Source organism: Lepeophtheirus salmonis, chromosome 10 (assembly GCF_016086655.4).
Source record: "Lepeophtheirus salmonis chromosome 10, UVic_Lsal_1.4, whole genome shotgun sequence".
In the NCBI taxonomy this organism is placed as follows: Eukaryota; Metazoa; Arthropoda; class Copepoda; order Siphonostomatoida; family Caligidae; genus Lepeophtheirus; species Lepeophtheirus salmonis.
Window position 1 is genome coordinate 19,479,591 of NC_052140.2, and position 19,450 is coordinate 19,499,040.

Consider the following 19,450-nt stretch of genomic DNA (forward strand, 5'->3'; position numbering starts at 1 on the left):
AAGAGTCTACCTGGTGGACCTGTTGGAGTCATTGATAGTCCTCACACCTAATCCTGCTAGAGCTAATTCAATCATAGTCGCTCTTCGCGTACCCTCCATGGGGTTCATTGATATATTTTCGCTTCAAAATGAGAACCAAATGGTTTCTAAGGCTCTCAAACTCTCACATATGTGTGTGAACTCGACTGCAATGCCCTCGTTATTCATCTTGATGAAATCAAACTTCGTCCATATTTATCAGTTACACTCTGTAGGAACTTCAAAATAATAACTTGTGGCAATAATACATGACATATGCAGATCCTTTCGATTACACCTTTGGGATCAAATTGAGGGCAAAATTTGGCACATCCTCCAACATAAATGCTCAAAATAGCTCTGTCAATGAGAATCAAAAAGTATTGCAGAGCTTTCAGGAAGAGTTGGAGGCCATCATTGCGGCTGATGACGGCAATATTGAGTACAATGTGCTCTTTAATGTTAATTCGACATTTATATGAAAAAAAAAAAAATGGTTAGACACCTGAGTTAAGAACTGGTATGGTTTAAGTTGTGCACAAAGTACGTACAAAATCGTCCATTTCCTATGTCTTATAAAAAAGAATTAAATAGAAATTGCTTGAGGTCAGTCTGAGTCACCCGACGAAAGTATAGAGATTCTTATTCTAGAGACAAGCTGATCTATAATAAGAGCTATGTATAAAGCTCTTTTTTGTTAAATGATGTTGTAATTAAAGAGTGGTTTTGTGGAAGAAGTACCCTTTGTTTAGTATCCAGTATGGTGGAAGAATGATCTATTCAGGCTGGGCAGGAATGATCCATACAGGCTGGGCAGTAATGTTTTGTTCTCTTATTGCCACTTTGGAATTTTGGCGCTACTGATGACGTTCCTCGACTCGTTCAGTTGCTTTAAACCATCGCGGATGGTCGTCTTGTGGTATCTGGTTTAGTCGATGATAGTCCTGATACCAATTCATACTAGAGCTAATTCAAAAATTGTCGCTCTTCGCGGTGCCCCCATGGTTGTTGTTGATAATTTAGCTGCATAATTGGAAACAAAATAGTAGTAAGACTCTCTACCTCTCCTCATATATGCCCGTCAACTTTTTTTAAATTATTATCATTATCCTTTCACATGTAGTAACAATCCAACTGGAGATGAATAATTTAAATTATAAAAACAAATCAATATACAACAGAGTTATCTAAAATTATATTAAAAAACATCAAAGATTCCAAGGTTATTAAAAGGATTGGGTAACAATCCCCTTTGTAAACTAAAATATAAAATTTGACCGCTTTAAAAGTCCATTGTTTCAATGTACATATATTGCGATTGTTTTGTTTAAACCTACAGGAAGAGGAGCCTTTTTGTGTTCTACAAGCGTAGATAGTCACTCTCTCCTCTCAATTTAAGAGCAATTTCTTTGAGTAGTTTATTATTTTGCATGTGTTTTTTTTTTTTTTTTTTGGAACATGGTGTATATCTCAAGAGATGGACAATGATGGGAACGACCGATTTGTCCCAGCTTCGGAGTTTTTCTTATTTTGTAATATTCAGCAAAATATATCTGTTGACTTCCTTTGCCACTGTCTCCACAATTTTTTCATAATTCTCTTTAATGGCATGTTCTTGGGATATCGATCAGACCACAATGCCAAGGACAGCCGTCAACTTGACTGCTATACCCTCATTATTCTTCTTGGTGAAGTCCAACTTTGTCCAGATTTATCTGTAAGAACCTGTCCAATGGTTATCGTAAAATCTTTTTTGATTTGGGTGAATCTACGTGAAAGGAAAAAAACGGGTCTTGCAGTTTGTGTTGCACAATAGGGGTTCATCGCTTTTGTTCTGGTGTAATGGAGATGAATGATGCTCCACGCAACAACAGGTCTGTTGTCAAAAATATATTTAGAATCATGGAAAATCGTCATGTTAGCAGCTGTATCATCCCTTTGTACCTCAACATGGATCATAAAACTGTTTTGAAGTATATTTAGAAGGCTGGATACAAAAATAAACTCGATTAGGAGAAGAATCGTATTTCATCAAGTCAACACAATGCTGCACACATCTTTTATGACTCACCAAAAACGCTGGGAGCTCAGATGGGAAGTTCTTATCCATCCACCCTAAAGTACTTAATTAGCACCAAGTGACTACCACCTGATACTGTCCATGGCTTACGTGCTTGGGGGAACACATTTAGCCTCAATAGAAGCATTTGAAAATTGTTTATCCAAGTTTTTGGCAATTTGGACAGGGCTTCTATGTGAATGTGGAGGGGCTAATGAAGGAATTTTTACTTTTGCCAAAAATTTTGACGAAATTTTTTTATGAGAACATTGCGGTATTTTTTTTTTTTTTGATATATTTTCTAATAAAGCAGAAAATAGAAAATTACTTTTTCCTCCAACCTAACATAATTAAAGAAAAAAAAATTCCAAATGAAAGGAAAAGGTAAACTAAATTTCTAAAGAATTTTGCGTATTAACCATAAAAAAAAAAACTTCAACCATAAATCTTATTCATCAGTTTATTAATGACTTAACTCACATTTATTCAAGAAACAATATATTTTAGGACGGTTGTATTTCAACTTTCGATTACGGCTATTGCCTAAAATTTGTCATAGTTTGTGCTTATAAAACACTGACATTTTGCATGCGTTTTACTGGCTACTCCTCTGAATGGACCATAATCGAAATTTGCAAAAACATTATTTACAAACCACCCTAATATGGAAAAGTTTAGATGAATATTCCATTGAATACTCGTACGTTATATATTCTTTCTTTTGAATATAAAAATTTAAAAGCTGAAATTAATTATCATAGAGTATGTGTATTTAAAAAAGAAAAATAACTTTATTTATGTAAATCTGTTTAATACATGTGTGCCGTCAATACAAACGCAAGCTAGAATGATTTTTCTCAAAACTGATTACTATCTTTTTCGACAAATAATCGTTCGTTTGTTTCCATCAAACATATTATTTTTATCTGTAAACCCTCTGAGTGTTTCGTAAATTGCATTTAAAGTATCAAACGTTGATTGTCACAGTAAACAAATGCAAAATTGAAATTTTTATTTAAAAGTGACTATATTGGGGCCAATATAGCTCTATTAAATCAAATAATGGATATGAACTATAACTTAAATACTTGGAAATCCTAATTCATTCCAGAAAGTGGAAAAATAAAAATATTAATTTGAATCAAATATGTCTATAAAATATTGGGATGTATGTTCTGGGTAGGGATTTTAAATCCGGAACATGTTTAAACATCAATATCTTGGTAACCCTTTAATCTATGTTTATGACAGTGATTTAATTAGATTTAACCGACAAAACTGTATAATAAAAAAATATAAAATCTCTCTGATGTCCTCCAAATACAAACACCGTGTGCCTCCGTGCTAGCTGCACGCTCTAGGAAATTATTCTGCATGTTTTTTTTTGCACACCTACAAGGAAGATTCAAATTCGTTATGAGGGGAAAAAATGTACTGCCTGAATGCCCTGAAGAACAAAATCATCGACGACTCAAGCATATTCATTACGAACATGTCAGGTAGAATTAACGTGTACCCGCCCACCATCAAGACACCCGTCTACTGTGACGTTATGTGCATAATCCACGTGTTGAAGGTCAGACAGATACAGTCCGAGACTATGAGGCTCAAGATAGTTGAATGATGTTGGAGGGGAGCTGGCAGGATTTGGTTCTTCTCCATGGAAAAGATCTTTTGTATTGATGCCGTGGTTGATTGTGCAATCTTGAGGATGTCCAAATCATAGAAAGGGTCAGGTTTCCAGCACCGGTCCAAGTCATCCTCAGAAAATTTGGCCTCCTGCCCTGCTGAATCACAAATTATGTTTGTTATTTTTTGTAGGAAACTTTTTGGTTTCTATTAAAAATTAAACGGGAGAGTTAAAAAAGATTTGACGTACAATAATTATAAAAAATGAAAATCATTGTTGATGTCGGCCATCTTATAAAAATAAATACTCTATTTTTCTCAAGATGAATAAGATGAAGAAAAATTGTTAAATACTACCGTGTATTTGGATGTCAAAAAGGAACCAACAAATATAAGGATATAAAGATAACATATCTTTTACATTAAAAAGCTGGCTAGGCAGATTAAATTTGATAATAAAATGTGCACTCGGTAGAGTGATAACTTCCTCCTTAAATCATTTTCCCTTAATGCTATTTTTTGATATTTTGTATGACCTTGACCTATATTATACATACAAAATGACATTAATATCAATTATATAGAGGGTAGGGATTTTAAATTAGGAAATTGAATGATAATGTACAGGGTGGTCAAGCAAAATTGGGAAAATATTTAAAGGCTTATAACGAACGAACTAGCTGAGGTAAAACCAGATATTATTTATTTTAAAACTAGATATAATGCCATTCAATTATCCATAATGAGACCCCCCCCCCTCTCTTGATTACGTCGCCTACACGATGTTGGAAGCTTTGGCAGTCCCAGGCGACCTAGTGCATAGCCAGTATTGCCATTATACTGGTTCTGATTTTTTACTTTTAATTTACATTCCCAGGATGGATGGGGTTGACCAATGAAGAAATTACACGGGCACGTCTTGGGCCACAAAATGTCCTCACTTTTGGAGCCTAGATTTTTAGCTTGTAAACAGTGAAGACTTGAAGCAATGTCATTTCTATCTCTGGAAAAGGTCGAGCAGGAGGCATATGACAAGTATCATTCGTCGATGAAGGCCCTGAAGAAGTTCATTGCCCGTACATTGATAAAGCTGGATCCGCACGAGGTCACTCGGGACAGCCAAAGCTTCTGGCTTCATGTGGCTTTAGGTTATCAAGTGAGGCGAATATTTTTATGAATCATTGAATGTCATTAAAAGTAGTTTTCAAATAATAAATTGTATTGTTTTACCCCATCTAGTTCCTTTGTTTTAAAGACTTTGAAAAAATTCCCATATAATCTGTACCACACTATATATATATATAAATTTATTTCCCAGAATTAAGTGAGAAATTCACAAATCTTTAGGTCTTTGATTTCGAGATCGATATTTAAGTCAATCGCTTAAACCAACCCCCTTCAGCTTCAACTACAGCTTCGAATGAGATCCTTAGCCTAGCACAGGTCTTGATGAAAAACTCCATGTCCATAACTCCCACTGCCTCAAGAATAGAAGCCTGCAAGGAGTCAACAGTGTAATGTGCACGTTTATTGACTTTTTCTCAAAGACGAGCACACATAGTAGTCCACAAGGTTCAGATCCAGCGAGCTAGGAGACCACATTTCCTTTACCCATAACATAAATGTACGTAAAATATGAATGTACGTTTTTCCTAAATAAATCCGGTTCCAATTGCCAGATTTGAACAAACTGCGCCCATTTAAAATTTGAGGATGAACCCAGATCTGTTAACATCAATTTAAGTTATCTAACCTTATTATCTATTGAGTTAATAGTGTCTTTTGCTATGCTTTTAGCACTTTTTTTGTAATATTCCCCATACAGTGTTACCAGCTAAATATGATTGGTACACTTTCATAAAAATAGATAGCATATTTGTCAAGATATTGATGTCTAAACTTGTTCCTGGTTAAAAATCCCCACCCTGTATATCAATTTCTTCTAAATTATGGTCGATTATGTGTTTTTAAAGTTTCGTATGACGTTGATTTATCAAAATATAATTCCCTACCCCTAGATCAGGGGTATGAAACAACCTATCGCAGGTGTGCCACTGCTGGCACATAGATACATATTTACTGGCACGCGCAATTTATAACATATTTCCGTAGTTTGGGCGTGTTTTTTACCGTTATTGTTGATAGTGGAACGCTCATTGATTACAAATGCTGATGTTGACACTCCATGTCTGAAAGATTGTCTAGCCCTACCCTAGAAGATAGCCCCTCTCAACTTTTTTTTCGAGAGGAATATTTTCTTCTTTATGTATTTTCCCTCCTTTCATTAGTCAGGGACTCCCAAAAATTGGCAGTTACGAAAATTGCCCGTGTTTTGTTCAAACTTAATGATGAACAATTACAATATAAATTTCCTTAATATCTTTTATGGCAAATATCTAAACATATTTGTTTGTTCCATCCCAAAGGGAGTACATTAAAGTGTAAGTAATATAATTGCAATACCATTTCCTCGATTTTTTTAAAATTCAATCAAATCATCGAAGAAATCGATCAAGAGGATTGGTAAGGAGGAGGGGGTTTATTTAGCCTAGGCCTTCTTAGAATATGGTTGAATACTGCTAAAAACCACCACCAATACATTTAAGGAACCCCTCTAATACCAAAAAAATAGTTTAAGCTCTTGGTTTGCAAAATGAAAACGGCATTTTCTCTGTGTTTTTACGCCATTGAACTCTTTTTTCAATTCACTGCTGCTACGTTACATACAAATAACATTATTTGTAATTCAATAAATAAAATTTATTATATTTTATTATTCATCATGAAGTTTTTATCAAAATATGGGCAATTTTCCTACCTCGGATTTTCCTCCAGGGCAGTTTCCCGCGCACGCTATTTGAAAAATCTATCCTATTTTTTTGTTCGGAATACATATACCACGTGATAAAGTATAAAGTACAATAGCATAAAAACAACCTTGAACAATAATAAAAAAAGGTGAAAATCCCAATTGATTTTTATACTTCTTTTATACATACAACCCAATATTTCATAGGCATACAGGGCTCAAAGATGAAACCTCTGAGTCACACGGAATCAAAGTTCGTCATCATATCATTTTTTTTATTTTTAAATTATGTGTAATATACAAACAAAACACATTTATTTAATCTAATTTTGTCACAAAGGTAGAACCATACTTTGAGCTGCCGGAGTTTTAGTTCACAGAAGAGGAACAGATATACGCAATAGTTGTCTGTTCAATTGATAATCAAGGGCAAATTAGCAACTGTCACATTTGGAACACCACTATGCAGACAATGTTTTGCATCCCTTCTATGTGTCAAACAACCCCAATCTTAATCCCATGGATAATTTTATCTGGGAATACCTTGAGGCACACACTAATAGATCTCTACAAACAAGTACGGCAAGTCTAGTGACCGTCATAAAGGAGCACTTCCCATTCATGCTCAAGGACCTATTCATCAAGCACTGATCCCAATTCAGGGGCTGTAAAGAGGACAGGGCTATTATGTAGAATAAGTCTCAGGACACATTTTTTTTTTGTAAATACGAGAGAGAGTGCGGATTTCATCTTTTAGCTCCATATTTGAGTCAATTACAGCCTTATTATTCATTTTTTTTGCAATATACCTAAAAATTTCAAATATAGTTTATAATTTGTATTTGACTGAAGAGTCCGATTTAGCCCCATTCATATAAAATATATCCATTTTTATTTTTTTCCTGTAAGTAAAATTTAGAACACACACAAAGGGTCAAAAGGCTAATTTTTTGAAAGAAATTGCAAATTATTTGTCGGAGAATACAGATTTAATCCATACTCAATTTAGGAGAAAGATCATTAAAGATTTACTTCTGCCTTGAGGGCCACATTTGTACTTTATATTAAATTCTTACTAATTCAACTACACCTTTTCTTCACGGTCAGTAGAAAAGTTTTCCATTAAAGTATCTCTGACTAGTATAAACTTTATGCTACATGGATTTGATATAAATTAATTATAAAAGTTTTTATACTAAATGTACACAAGGCTTGGAAAATTAGTCTCATACAAGGTCATAATATAAAAAAACAACTTTAATATTCGATTAACTAAAAACTCCTAAGGTTTTTTTTATCTAATAAGTCTTTTTTAAAACCCTGCAAATACTTTGTTAGTGAATTATATTTTAGTAAATAAAAAACATTTACGTTTGTAATCAAATTTTTACAGTTTAAAAAGTGTTGCTAAATATGATTCTGGGACAATTGGCCGATAACATTTCTCGAAAAAAGACAATTAGCCGTTAACAATTTCATCATAGGGCAATATACCGAATTTACATTTTGCTGAAGCACATTTTGCCAAAGGACAATGTTGCAAAAGGATATTTCGCTAAAAGACCATGTACATTTCGCCGAAATACAATTTGCCCAACAGACATATAGCCGAAATGATTCATTGATATATACGATTGTTTATATTTTTTTAAAATTCTGTTTAATTAGTACTATGATGAATAGGTATTGTTCATATGCTATTAGAATCTCTGTCATATTTGTTTACTACAACAGTAAATATTCAAACCACATACTACTCTGTTGTGCTTATATAATGATTATTATTGAATATTAATAATAAATATAAAATTCTTCAAAAGAGCACTCTTTGATTTACTTATACGACATATATGCCATTCCACGTCAAGAGTCTCGTATAACCATCACAGATTTTGATGATTTTTTGTGAGCTGGCTCTTTTATATGAAGTAAGAGAGTGTGTGAAATATCCTGGTTCTGTGCCTCACCTGGGCCTTTCTAGGTCTGCTCAAAGTTGGGCATAATGAATTGGGCCACTGTTTCTCCGGAGACAATTATTTCACTCGTAGTGCCTCAATTTTAAAAAAATACGTCAAATGATGCACAAGAACACAAACTTTAACGCTCCATCGAATTTTAAACAAAAAAAAAGACCTATCACCTCACCCTAGATACTAAATAAAGGCTATCTATTCCACAAAACGAGACTATCAACTCTCAAGCATCATTAAGCATAGTTTCTTTTATAGATTAACAAGTCTTTGGAATTCAATACCTTTTTGCTTTCGCCAGCAAAGTGAGGCTGACCTCAATCGATTTTTAATTAATTCTTTTTCTGTGTGACACGTATGTAAAATAATTTACATTTTTGGTTTAGTTTATTATGTTGGTTTTTTTTTTTTTTTGCAAGTCATGTTATTAAAAAAAATAATATTCTCATTTTCTTGCAAGTCACGTTGTTTAAAAAAAAAAAATAATAATATTATTATTTTAGATAATTCACTTTTATTAAGAATGATAATTTTTGTATTTTATAAGCATTATATTTTATTGACTTTGTTTATCACCACTGGTCAAAATACATAAATAACCAATATTCAATAATAAGTATATTTTAATCAAAAATAAAAAAAGTTTGGGACTCTGGTGTAGCTTTCAAAATGGTGCCCCTGCCAAGCAGCAAAACCGATTTTGTTTTAATTTTGGTAGAACATGTCTTCAATGAATATGTTTTCAAACATATCCAAAATTCTGAGTGAGATCTTCTAACGAGAGCCGATTTTTTAAATATGAGTATTATCGTTCCATATTTAAAGTCGTACTCATATAATATACTTACATATTTTCTGTTGATTAATAAAATCAATTGGAATTCTTATTCAAGTACATTATAAAATCAAAATTTATATATTTCATAGAATGACTTGACATGGAATGAAGAATCCTTCTTTATCATTTTAAGTTGAATTAAAATATACAATCGTCTTTACCCTATATTTAATATAATTTTTCACCCAAATGTCTCAAATAGTCATTTGGCAAATTGTATTTTCATGCCGGTGGTATGTTTAACTGTATACATGTGTGCTTCCGCCCTTAGGTGAATATTTTATATTTTCAATTCTGACCTTACCTAATCTTACTTTGAAATAAGCAGACAGGGCCTTGCTGGTCCTTGAGCTTGGGTAAGGTTAGTAGAGAGCCTATTAGGATGCCTATTGGTATCTGCAGGTAGTTAGCTTCAAACGTGAGTTTGGTCCGGCCAGGTTAATAAGGACACATTGTGTATTGTCCGTGGGACATTTCAAAACTTTAGAATACGACTTTTGGACTAGCCTTTAACTCAATGTAGGTCCAGACAAAACAATCCATCAACTTCAGGTTGAGGGAGATATGTGCCGAAATATCCTTGGATACCCAGTCGTCTTTACTTTTGACAACTCCCCTGATGTCTTTGGTCTCCACCAGGGCCTTCAGAAACTGCTTCTTTTGATTCTTGTTATCTTTGATACCTCAGCATTGCTAATATTCCGATCATTTATAACCAAAATAATCGAAACATTCCATTTTTGTTCTCCCTCTAAAATATAATGGGGTTAAGATCTTCTGTTAATAACTCCATGACAGTGAAGGGCCCTGATTTCTTTGTTACATCCTGTATGTGTATTTGTAAATTTCTGCCTACTTGTCTACTTTTGATATAGAGCCTCCAAAAATGGATCAATTGATTGATTTGATTTTTTTATGTAGGTCCCTTAACACAATCTGCTCAATAATAGCAATCTTTTTTAAACTTTGGTATTTTTGTCAAAACTTTTTTTATACAAAAATACTAGTTTTATAGTCTTGCCCCCTCCCTTGGCATTTTAAGTACTTAACTTCAAAAATAAGTCAATAATATCTATATGATTATTTGTATTCTGATCTTTTTAGACAGGAATATATGACAAAGCCGTGAATGGGAGATTCGCCCTGCTGAAGTTTCGGGTTTGAAGTCTAGGATGTTTCGTCCTCATATATGTATATATATCTTGCCACTTAATTTTTTTGGGTCTTCATTAAATTGAAGTCCTTTCTAATTTTTTTTTTTTTTTCATGCGATAATTTGTAATGAGTACATTTTAATTCAATTTGGAAGTATAGCATTGATATTCAAAGCGTGTTTTTTTTTTATTATGATGAATTCGAACCGTTTTTTAAACAGTGTACACACTTAAGCTTAAAAAAAGAGGAAGAAAAAACACAAACAAATAATTTAAGTAAACACAGTAATTATTACTACTATAACTTGCTATCGACTTGCTAAAAGTACTTTTGAGCATACTAATGCAAAATTAACTGCACAGATTTCAGGGCTGGAGTTCCTTTCCTAGCACTTTTTTTTCATTGAATGTCTATAAATGTGAATTAAACTACCATTAACATTATTGGCCATCCTTTTCTTTATAAGTGGGCAAACTTACGAACTCAGCGGGGATCAAATACTTATTTTTCCAATGAATGTTATATACAGGGCTTGAAGATTAAATTCGCACCCTCTCTTATATTTACAAAAAACAACATAACTCCTTTATTTAAATGTTTTTATTTCCAATAAAAACCAAAGTTATTGTAGATTATGTGTCTTGAGGCTTTTGCAATATTATTGTCTTTAGTACGCTCACATCTCGATACGACCTCTGAAGTTGGAGAAGGCCTTGATAACAAAGTCCTTGGCCATAGATGCAAAGTAATAGCAGCCACCAGACTTGTCTTAGTAGTATGAGGACATCTATTATTCTGTTCTTCAAGGTAGCCCCAACAAAATAATACAGCGGACTAAGATCGGGGCTCTGTGAGTCTACTGATCCTTGGTCACTAGGTCGTAGCAGTTCTCCTCAAGACAGGCAAGGGATTTGTGGACACATAGCATGTTGCAGAGAACTAGGTGTGGCACATTGTCAGCCCATTCGTCCTCCAGATCTCACAGATGATGACTTGTCTTTAATTATTAACTATACAAATAACTACGACGCATCTCTGTTTACTCTTCTATGAACTGAATCTCTGGCAGGTCCATGTATATTTCTTCCATAGTGACAAAATTAGACTGACTGGATTTGTGTTGTCTGTATGTAGTGCTTAATTTTAAAAGAACATTGATATGACGACGAAATTTGGTTCCAGGGCGACTCAAAGAGGGTGCAGTTCAGTCTCGCTCGGGTCTAATTCAGTGCTGCATTTTAGTCGTAAAAACTGATAAATTTCCGTCCTGAATGACATCATTAAACTTAATCTATATTTTTGTAAGATCAGTTCTAGTACTTACAGTCCTTAAACCGTCTCTAGGACTATACAAGACTTAATAAATAAAACAATAGCACGTTTATGATGCGTTAAATTTATTGCTTTTGAGGCGAACAATCGCCTAGTAATGGAACCAAAAGCAAAAATGTTTGAATTATTCCCAACTCAAATAAAGGTTCTAAGCGAAACAGCACAGAAATGACAGTTTTTTTTTTGTTAAGGGGAACATGTTTGGAGTAACTTTGGATGACGCACCACACCGGCTCAGGAATGTATTTTCAAATGATATAATGGTGGGGATGTACACATGTTTTGTTTTTTGAAGAGGGGGGGGGTTGGGTTGATAAATTTTTATTAAAAATTGTCAAGAAAAACACTTCTTTTAAAAATTTTAGAATTACTTTTTTGGGAATAGATTAAATTTAAACGAACAATATTTTTTTATAAAAGGAATTGAAATTGATTTTTTCTCTATTGAAAATTATGATTTTTTTATTTTATTGTGATAACTATTAAGTTATTTAAAAAGTTCTGAGCTTTGTTCACAAGATGTATATACTGAGCTATATCTCACAGTTAATACATTGCATTAAAAAAGCACCTTAAAGTATGGTTAAAGATTAAGGAAAAACTTAAAAAAAAATTATTTACAGTTTTGTGTTTGATGGAGCCTGTCGTGTGTTACAACATTCCAAAATGGAAGTAAAATAGAACAAATTCGATACATTCTTCAGTATTACTACAAAAAAGGTGAAACGGCGGAGGAGGCGGCCATTTTTTTTGTGCTGCTTATGGAATTAATACAGTATCGAATGCACCAGAGAAACAGTGGTCCCTACGATTCCCTTCAGGTAATATGAACGTCGAAAATGTCGATAAAACAAAGGAAATCGTCGAGTTGGACCGGCATATGATCACTTATTCAATTGGCCAGGAATTGAAGATTAGACAAGACACCATTTGGAACCATCTAAATTGGATAATCGTAACTAAGCTAATTTTATTGTCAAAATAGAGTGAAAAACGCTCTGTACTTCACCTCCTAATTGCCCAAAATAAGTTCAATAAATATTGGACTATATGTGGGAATATAATGGTTAGTAAGTAATGTCGAGACTATTTTTTTTAATCAGTGTATCTGGATTACATTCACTGTTTCAGCTAGTCATCTTATAATGATAAAATTAAATTAATATCATAAATCATTCGGATGTGTCACAAATTGTGCTAAAAATATAAAATATTTGAAAGGGCATTTCGGAGCTAAAAATAGTATGAAGAAATCACTTTTTCTTCATAGTATGATTTTAAATTGACATACAACCTAAATAGTATGCACTTCAAATATGCCGTATTATTAGACTCAGATATCAAACCTTTTAAAAAGGTTGTTATTTATGTACTTGTAATACAAATATTATATCCATGTTCTAGGAATGTACATACAAGTAAACAGGATATCTCCCGCATGTGACATTAATTGTGACAAACAACCGTTTTGATCAGATACCTCATGAGGGAAGAGAGTCAATTGTTTGTACCTTGTTTGTTTTACAACAAACAAGGTAGAAACATCCAAGTATATGTGCCCTTGAGGTATTGAACATAAACTTTTTAAACTTATAACAAAACTTATTTTGTTGTATATAGTGTGTACAAGTTGCAACTTGTATAATCACATTGTACTCACAATCTCATTAGAATCCCCAACACTCTCAAGGTACATCCTCCAAACTTGTTTGTAACTCTTGACGGTATCAGAAGAGATAATGTTATATTCTTCGAAGCCTGAGTTGGTCTTTTCCTAGCGGAAGCTATTTATTATGGCTCCTCTCTTTGCCTGCTATATGCCGTCATTCCTAGATACCCCGCATATGAAAATGTCACACAAAAGCCCACTGTATGTAGCATTGGCTGACACCAATGTTAAGTCAGTAGATCATTCTTAAACATCAACAGTGATCAAAGCTTGTACAAGAATCAATATTTGTAATTGAAAATAGAAGACTGTTTAAAAAACAAACAAAAAAACCTTTATATACAGACACTTTCATGTATCTTATTTTAGTAAGAGCAAAAAGGGATAGTTTCAACCAACTGCACTAAGTTAAAAATACACAAAACTGTTTTTCTTAATGTCAAAGTTAATTACATATATCTTAGTTTTTCAAGTTGTCTCATGGATGGGAAAAGTTTAAACAGTATGCTAAGAAAATATTGATTATCAATACATTTAAATGTAGCTGCTTCTTCTGTATAGTCAAAAGCAAATTTAATTTACAAAAAAAAAAAAAAAAAAAATATAATTTCATTCATATTTCTCTTTACCAATTTTAAATCATCTTAACATCAAAGTTTCAAGTTTTCGTCTCTACTCATCACAAAATATAAAATACTTCTTCCTTACTTTTTTATATACCTACATGATGGGGATAATTAAATCACGAAAATTTCAGGAATATATATATTAGAATATATTTTCCAAAATTAATTTAGCAATTCAGTAATCTTTTGCTCTTACACGGAGGGTTCCATAGGGAAGGTCATTACATCTTCAGCTACAGCCTCCAGCCTGGCACACGCCTTGACGAAGAACTCCTTGTCAATGTGGGGCACGTTCTCGAGAATAGAAGCTTATCAGGATACAATATTTATTGCACTATCTCTCCAAGAAGCCCACACTTAGTCATCCAAGGGAGTCAGATCCAGCGAGCTAGGAGCCTACATTTCCTTAGCCCAATACATAAAAGTATTACAAATGTTAATTTTTCCTAAACTTGAGCATGGCACAGGCTTTTATGAGTAACTCTTTGTCAATGTTGACCACTACCTCGAGTATGGAAGCCTGCAAGGAGTCAAGAATGTCATGGGCACATTTAATGGACTATCTCCAAGACAACTAACACATAGAAGTCCAAAGGGTTCAGATCCGGTTAGCTAGCAGGCCATATAGTGCATATTCTGCAGGAAGTCTGGAATGCATTTTTTTTAACTCTCAAACGTTCATGAGTCTTCCTTGTAGGTTTTTCTAACCCATCCTACCCCTTGCAAGACTTGGCAATATTGTAAACAATTAATTTGGCGAGTTTCGTAAATTCAATAATCTCTTAAAGCGAGCGCTTGGCACGCAGGTATATATAATTGCTTCACAGTCTTTGTATTTGGAGAATATCTTAAGGATTTTTGTATTTTTTCTTATACAGTTTTGTCAGCTAAATCTAATGAGAACACGTTCATATACTTAGATCTCAGGATTGCCAAGATATTGAGATCTAAACTTATTCTGGATGTAAAATCTCGACCCTCCATGACTCAAACTGCCCCAACTATGGAAAGTCAATTAGAACTTTCTTTTCCTTAACTGTCGTCATCATTATTTAACTCCTGAGTAATGAACTTCCTTTCGTAATATATTAAAATTTTTCTTCTTCTTCTTCTTTTTCCTCTTTACATCTGATTTTAACTAATCTAATGAAACGTAATAGGAGCTAAGACCTCAGGTCATCTGTTTAGATAGGGGGTTCCCAAGCTTTACAAATATACTGACCCATTTTACAAGAAGTAATTTGGAAACGCCCCCAAATCTTAAAATATATTATATATAAACACATTTTTTGTACAAGAAACTGCCATATACGAACGTGGTCTGATAAGTTTCCAACCATAACGTGAAGATAACAACACTTTTAGATAAAAACTATTTACCATTACATTTTCAAGCATTTTGGACGTGTTGTAACAGTCGTTTGAGTGTGTTAATTGTGTTAGTTGTTTTGAGGAAACGAATACAATCACGTATTAAGATAGGATTAAATATATTAGTCACATCTATCTAGTATCTGTTCACAGTTAGTTACCAAAATTTCAGCCATTTTGGACAGCAGTTATTATGTAAGTGTCGTTTAAGTGAGTTGTTGTGAATGTTTTTGTGAAAATGGATAAAATTGAGTATTGCCCTATAGGCGCAGTTTAAGCGTAATAAATACGAGTTTTGGCGCAGGTTAATTACTTTAGATAAAACTTGGATTCACAATTATACCCCTGAAACAAAAATGCTATTCAAGATGTGGACTTCAAAGATTTCTGAACAATTATTTTCCAGAGAAAAACGCCGAGTAGTATTTGGACAGTTTACAGAGATAGGAACATCCTAGGGAGAAGTGTGCAGAGTTACAGGAGACTATCACTTCTACAACTGCCACGTTTTATAAAAATGAAGTTATGTTGCTCCAACCTGTATATAAACTTACAAAGTACTTACAAATGGTCGTTTTGAAGCAAACATAAACTCCTCCCTCTTGGACCATACAAAATTTTCCATTTTTTCCTTGAACACTATTCTACTAAAGTTGTCAATTGGATTTTCTATAAAATACTTGTGCATTAAAGCTACTTTCAGTCATTTCATGAACAAACGCATTCTATACTCCAATGTTATCTCCTCAACAATAAAAAAAGTAATGCTAACAACTTTCAAAAATAAAAATAAACGGTTTAAGTTGCCAACAACAACAACTGACGGTTTCCTTTCATAGGTGCTTGCAGCTAACCTTTATAAAAAAAATCATGACAGCTAAGCTGCTCTTTCCTAAATTAGTCTTTCAATTGTCACGATTATCATCTGAGTTTTTTTAGCGGTGGATTATTAGAGTTGTATAAATGTAACATATTACTATTCTAAAAAAAGAAACTGAAAAATAACTAGGTAACCCTCACAATTTAAAAAATGTTTATCGAACGACAGTCCGCAATGGACATTGTGCAAAGGATAATTTTTTCTCTAGAACTCAATGTGCCTCGGTTTGCACCCAAGTGATGCCTAGAGAAAGAAATATACCTTATGTATATGGACTTCAAAGAAGATTCCAAAGTCAGATGTAGTAAATGTAATAGTATAAAGTTAACTTATAATCAATCAGTGCAACTCAATCTGACCAATTGAAGGAACATTAAAAAAATGTTGTTGGAGGAGAGAAGCTTAGCTGTCATGCTGTTTTATCTATGAGTAACTATGATGGGAATTAAATACATACAAATCTCACTGCATGTCTATATTCAATTGTACTCCAAGCTCATCAAGGATTTACACTTTTAACTTGTGTCCTTTCAGTCTTTTATGAACATACTCACTTGATTCTTAGATGATATTTCCTCAATGATTAAAAAAATAAGATAGCAGCTTTGAAAAATAACGAAGAACGGGTTAGGTGGCCAATACCCTCAAAAAATTGCACAAGGCTTAAAGTCTATTTTATTAGTAAAATTTATTGAAAAGGGAAAAGCTTAAATAAATTCGAGTAATTCCAATTTTCCTCCACACATTTCGTGCACCCTGTACATCTTCCTACTTTCAAATATATAGATATAATTGTATGTTACTTACAATTTGGAGTATAATAATGTAGGTAGCGCCAACAAGGAACTAGTTGCCCAAATAAATATAATAGTAAAAGTCACGCACACTCGATTTGTTCGACCTTTCAAGGGCCATACGACGGCTTTATATCTGAAAATACATTTTAAAAATGGATTAATATACATATTTCATTAAGGTTAAGAATATTGTGCAGCAAACTATTCAGAATAAAAAAATTAAATGTATCAAGTTTGAAAAGAATTTGGCAAAAGGCTTGAGAATACATTTAGATATGTATGCATATATGTAAAAACTATTGTAGGGATACATATAAAAAAATTTCTAAATGAGAAAATATTTTGTACTTTCATTAAAATCTCTAGGCTTCTACCGCATTTGAAACGGTACATTTCAAATACTTATATAGTCTATTTTTCATTCTATCTATAGGCATAGATTTTGTACAAGTCGTAATTTACACAAGTTAGATATGTGCACTAGAGTAACTATGTAGACACAAAAGGACTAGAGTCCGTTTAGCTATACATTACCAGGCTTTTTAAAAGTATTTGCATTTTTTGTGAATTAACAAATCATGCTTATGTGATCTTAATGAAGATTTATAGCAATTAATTATTGAAAGGGAACATATATTAATGCAATTTTATCATTTTCATGGCCATTGGCTTCAATGACACGCTCCATGCGGTCTCTGAAGGCCTTGCACACGTCGTTGATTTACATAATCCTCATAGACATCCTGAGTTTGTTCACATATATTCTGAGATCATAAATATTGTTGTGTATACAGGGATTGGACATCACATACCCACAGATGATATAATCCAGAGGGTTATGGTCTGGTGAACCACTAATTTTGTGGGCCAATAGGCATATTCTCCCTCAACTAGAACTGTAGCTTCTTGGTTGTGTGGAAAGACTCCTCATCTTTTTGGAAGAAGTATAGAGACTCTTTCGTGATCTTCAAGACCGAAGGTTTGATATTTATTTCCAAAATCTCCAAGTAGTCTGCGTCAGTTATCCTGTAGCCCTTCGAGAACAACACTGATGACATCTTATCCTAATTGATACCACAACTCTTAAAATTATCACATGTGCTTGTTACTTCTTGACGTTATAGTCGGCCTTGTTGAAGCAAATTACTCCATCTTTCTACTTATTTATCACTGGATCGATAGATCATCAGGCAAAAGTATAAATAAAAAGTCAGAATTTTTTTAAGAAAGAAAAATACTCACACCAACTGACTCAAACGACTGTTACATAACAACTGTACTTCCAAAATGGCTGAAACTTTGCTGAGTAACGGTCGACATATGCTCGATAGATGTGCTAAGCTTTTATTTAGGATTGCTGCCATCTTCAATATATGAATGTTACAAAGATGTTAGAAAATGAATAACAATGAAGATATTGTGATAAGCATTGACTTCATATTTCAAGTTTTCTGGATGTAGGTATATGAAAAGCTCTTTTCACTCAATGTACTATTATATCATCTAGTATATGAATATATTATGCTAATATCGTTTGAAATGTTTACTACATCAGTTCTCAAAACAGTTTTGAGTCAATTCTTTTGATGTAGTGTAGGCATTAGGAGGCGTTATGCAAATTCATTTAGCTATATTACATAACTAAATTATTTTAAGTCATCCAATGGAACCTTTGTACACTATATACAACCTCATTTGTGGTCAGTCAACACAAAAGCATACTAAACTGATTTTTCTAAAAATAGAGCATAGAATCAATTTCTTTTCTTCGACAAAATATCCTCAATTTCTATCAAAAAATTATTCTGATGAATCCTTTGTAAAATTTGCAGCAAGTTTCACTTAAAGTAGCAAAAAAAATTATATTTTAATTCTGTAGTTTTTGTACAATCACTCCATAACTTTCGTTATTGTTAATAATGTCAAATCATATTGATGAATAATTGTCAGTTTACAAATTTCAATTACTTGAAATAGGTTTTATTTTTAAAAGTTTGTTCTAATATTACGTACAATAACTGATGGACATTTTACATACTAATACTTAGGCCGAAATAAACTTTTTTTTTCTGAACAAATATGTAAAAATTTCTTCAAGGTACGTCTGGGCAATCATAATAAGAAAATCATTATAGTTTTCTAATTTATTTAATTCTTTCGACCTAATTAATAAAATAGGAATTAAGGGGAGTAGTCCCTGTGGAACATTGCAAGGGACAAACTTGAATGACTTGATTTACCCAGCAAATCAGCACTGTCCAAAAAGAAGAAAGGATATATGAAAAACATATATAAAG

The 19,450-nt window shown here is 33.0% G+C and overlaps 1 protein-coding gene across 1 annotated transcript in view; it reads right to left on the reverse strand.

Annotated features, from left to right (window-relative positions):
- Positions 1 to 19,450, reverse strand: part of LOC121125742 (tachykinin-like peptides receptor 86C) — a 78,178-nt gene that overhangs the window by 26,429 nt on the left and 32,299 nt on the right. Inside the window, exon 4 of the mRNA XM_040720941.2 lies at positions 17,164 to 17,286. Within this exon, the coding sequence (XP_040576875.2) occupies positions 17,164 to 17,286 (123 nt within the window). The remainder of the gene's footprint in view (positions 1 to 17,163; positions 17,287 to 19,450) is intronic.